This window comes from Sinocyclocheilus anshuiensis, unplaced genomic scaffold, assembly GCF_001515605.1.
Source record: "Sinocyclocheilus anshuiensis isolate Anshui unplaced genomic scaffold, SAMN03320099.WGS_v1.1 scaffold5459, whole genome shotgun sequence".
In the NCBI taxonomy this organism is placed as follows: Eukaryota; Metazoa; Chordata; class Actinopteri; order Cypriniformes; family Cyprinidae; genus Sinocyclocheilus; species Sinocyclocheilus anshuiensis.
The window spans coordinates 33,851-35,435 of record NW_015557655.1 but is presented as its reverse complement, the minus strand read 5'-3'; the positions used below and the strand labels follow the sequence as shown (position 1 = coordinate 35,435).

Below are 1,585 nucleotides of genomic sequence, written 5' to 3'. Positions count from 1 at the left end.
ACTCACTGGCCCCATGCGCCTTTTCTCCCCTACAGGCATAATATCATCTCCACAGAGCAACGACAGTCTTTTGTCCGTGTGCCGCTAGCGTATAGAAGTACATTGGACTGTCAATAAGAATGGTGTATGGCAAGCTAAAATCTGATAAGTAGTTCAGTTGTGGATTTTTCAAGCAGTGGTTGATCTAATTCCCAGTAGGCCTTCACTGTAAATATTTAGCAAAAATAAGCCCCCATGAGGATTTGCTCCAATCCATAAATATGCATATGAAATGAAAGCCTTACAAGATGAAAGCTGACACCTTAAAGTAATAGACTATCCTGAGAATAATATTGTGGTGAATCACTGAGACGAAAGAGATTGAAGCTTTGAAGGTTGTGCTGTGGTTGAACAACTGAAATGTTCTCTCTCTCTGTGTCTTTTGCAGGTTGGTGCTGTTCAGATGTGTGACGTGGTAAATGAGATTGAGCTGGCAAGAGAGCGGTGCGAGAATAAAACAGCAGGAAACGTCACATCAGGTGATATTCACAAAACAACGTTGCTCTGTGCCATTTTCACAGTCAATAAACTATTTTGCATTGATGGGGAAAATAGATGTAACTGTAGATCACAGAGAGCTAATATGTGGTGCTGAAACAAGGCCAAAAAAAGCACTTACATTCATATCTAGAATGTGTTTGAATGAAAAAAAAAAATCTGGTAGATCTAGTAAACTGCAGTTTTATAGTAACAAGAAATAATAAAAAAATACATTACTGAATGCTGTTAAATATAACACTTCACTTGATATGTGGTGATAATTACAGAGCAGTGAATATTTAGAAAATAAAACAGTGTATATATTTGTATACATAAAGAATTCTGTTATATTGAAATAAATCAATACTTTTATTCAGCATGGATGCATTACATTTGTTAAAAGTAACAGTAAAGGCATTTGCAGTGTTATAAAATTATGTATTTCAAACAAATGCTGAAAACTTTCTGTTCATCAAAAAATCTCAAAGTAAAAATGTACTACGATTTCCACAACAACATTAAGCAGAATGTGCTTAACATTGATAATAATAGCACCAAATCAGCATATCAGAATGATTTCTGAAGGATCATGTGACACTGAAGACTGGAGTAACAGCGAGAGAAAATTCAGCTTTGCCCACCGCCCAAAAAAAAGAAAGAAAGAAAAAAAGTAAATCTGGAATATATATATATATATATATATATATAAATATTTTTTATTTACTTTTTATACTCATATATATGAAAAGTATGAAAAGTAAATAAAAATATTAATAAAAAACAAAATGCTAATGCTTCATCCATCCAATGGTTTGAATATGAAAATATGAAAAAAGAAATCATTGTTTTCGAAGGCTGATTACCATCATCCTCATCAATGAGATGTATCATGCACATGCTGATGAGGCCGCAAGCATTCTGACAAAATACTGATTCATCAGCCTAGCTGATTACTTCGGATTTTCAGCAAAGGGTCAAGGGACCACTGCAGCGCACATAGATATCTACAGTTATGCAGAAGCTCCTTTGAGGTATGAAGTAGGTTATCCTCCGCTGACTCATTCTT

General features: G+C 34.4%; 1 protein-coding gene across 1 annotated transcript in view; it reads left to right on the top strand.

The window, feature by feature from the left end:
• Positions 1-416: 416 nt before the first annotated feature.
• LOC107679318 (vasoactive intestinal polypeptide receptor-like) overlaps positions 417-1,585 on the top strand; it is a gene marked incomplete at its 3' end in the record, with an annotated part of 31,479 nt that continues 30,310 nt past the window's right edge. The window contains exon 1 of the mRNA XM_016474837.1: positions 417-518. Within this exon, the coding sequence (XP_016330323.1) occupies positions 443-518 (76 nt within the window). The remainder of the gene's footprint in view (positions 519-1,585) is intronic.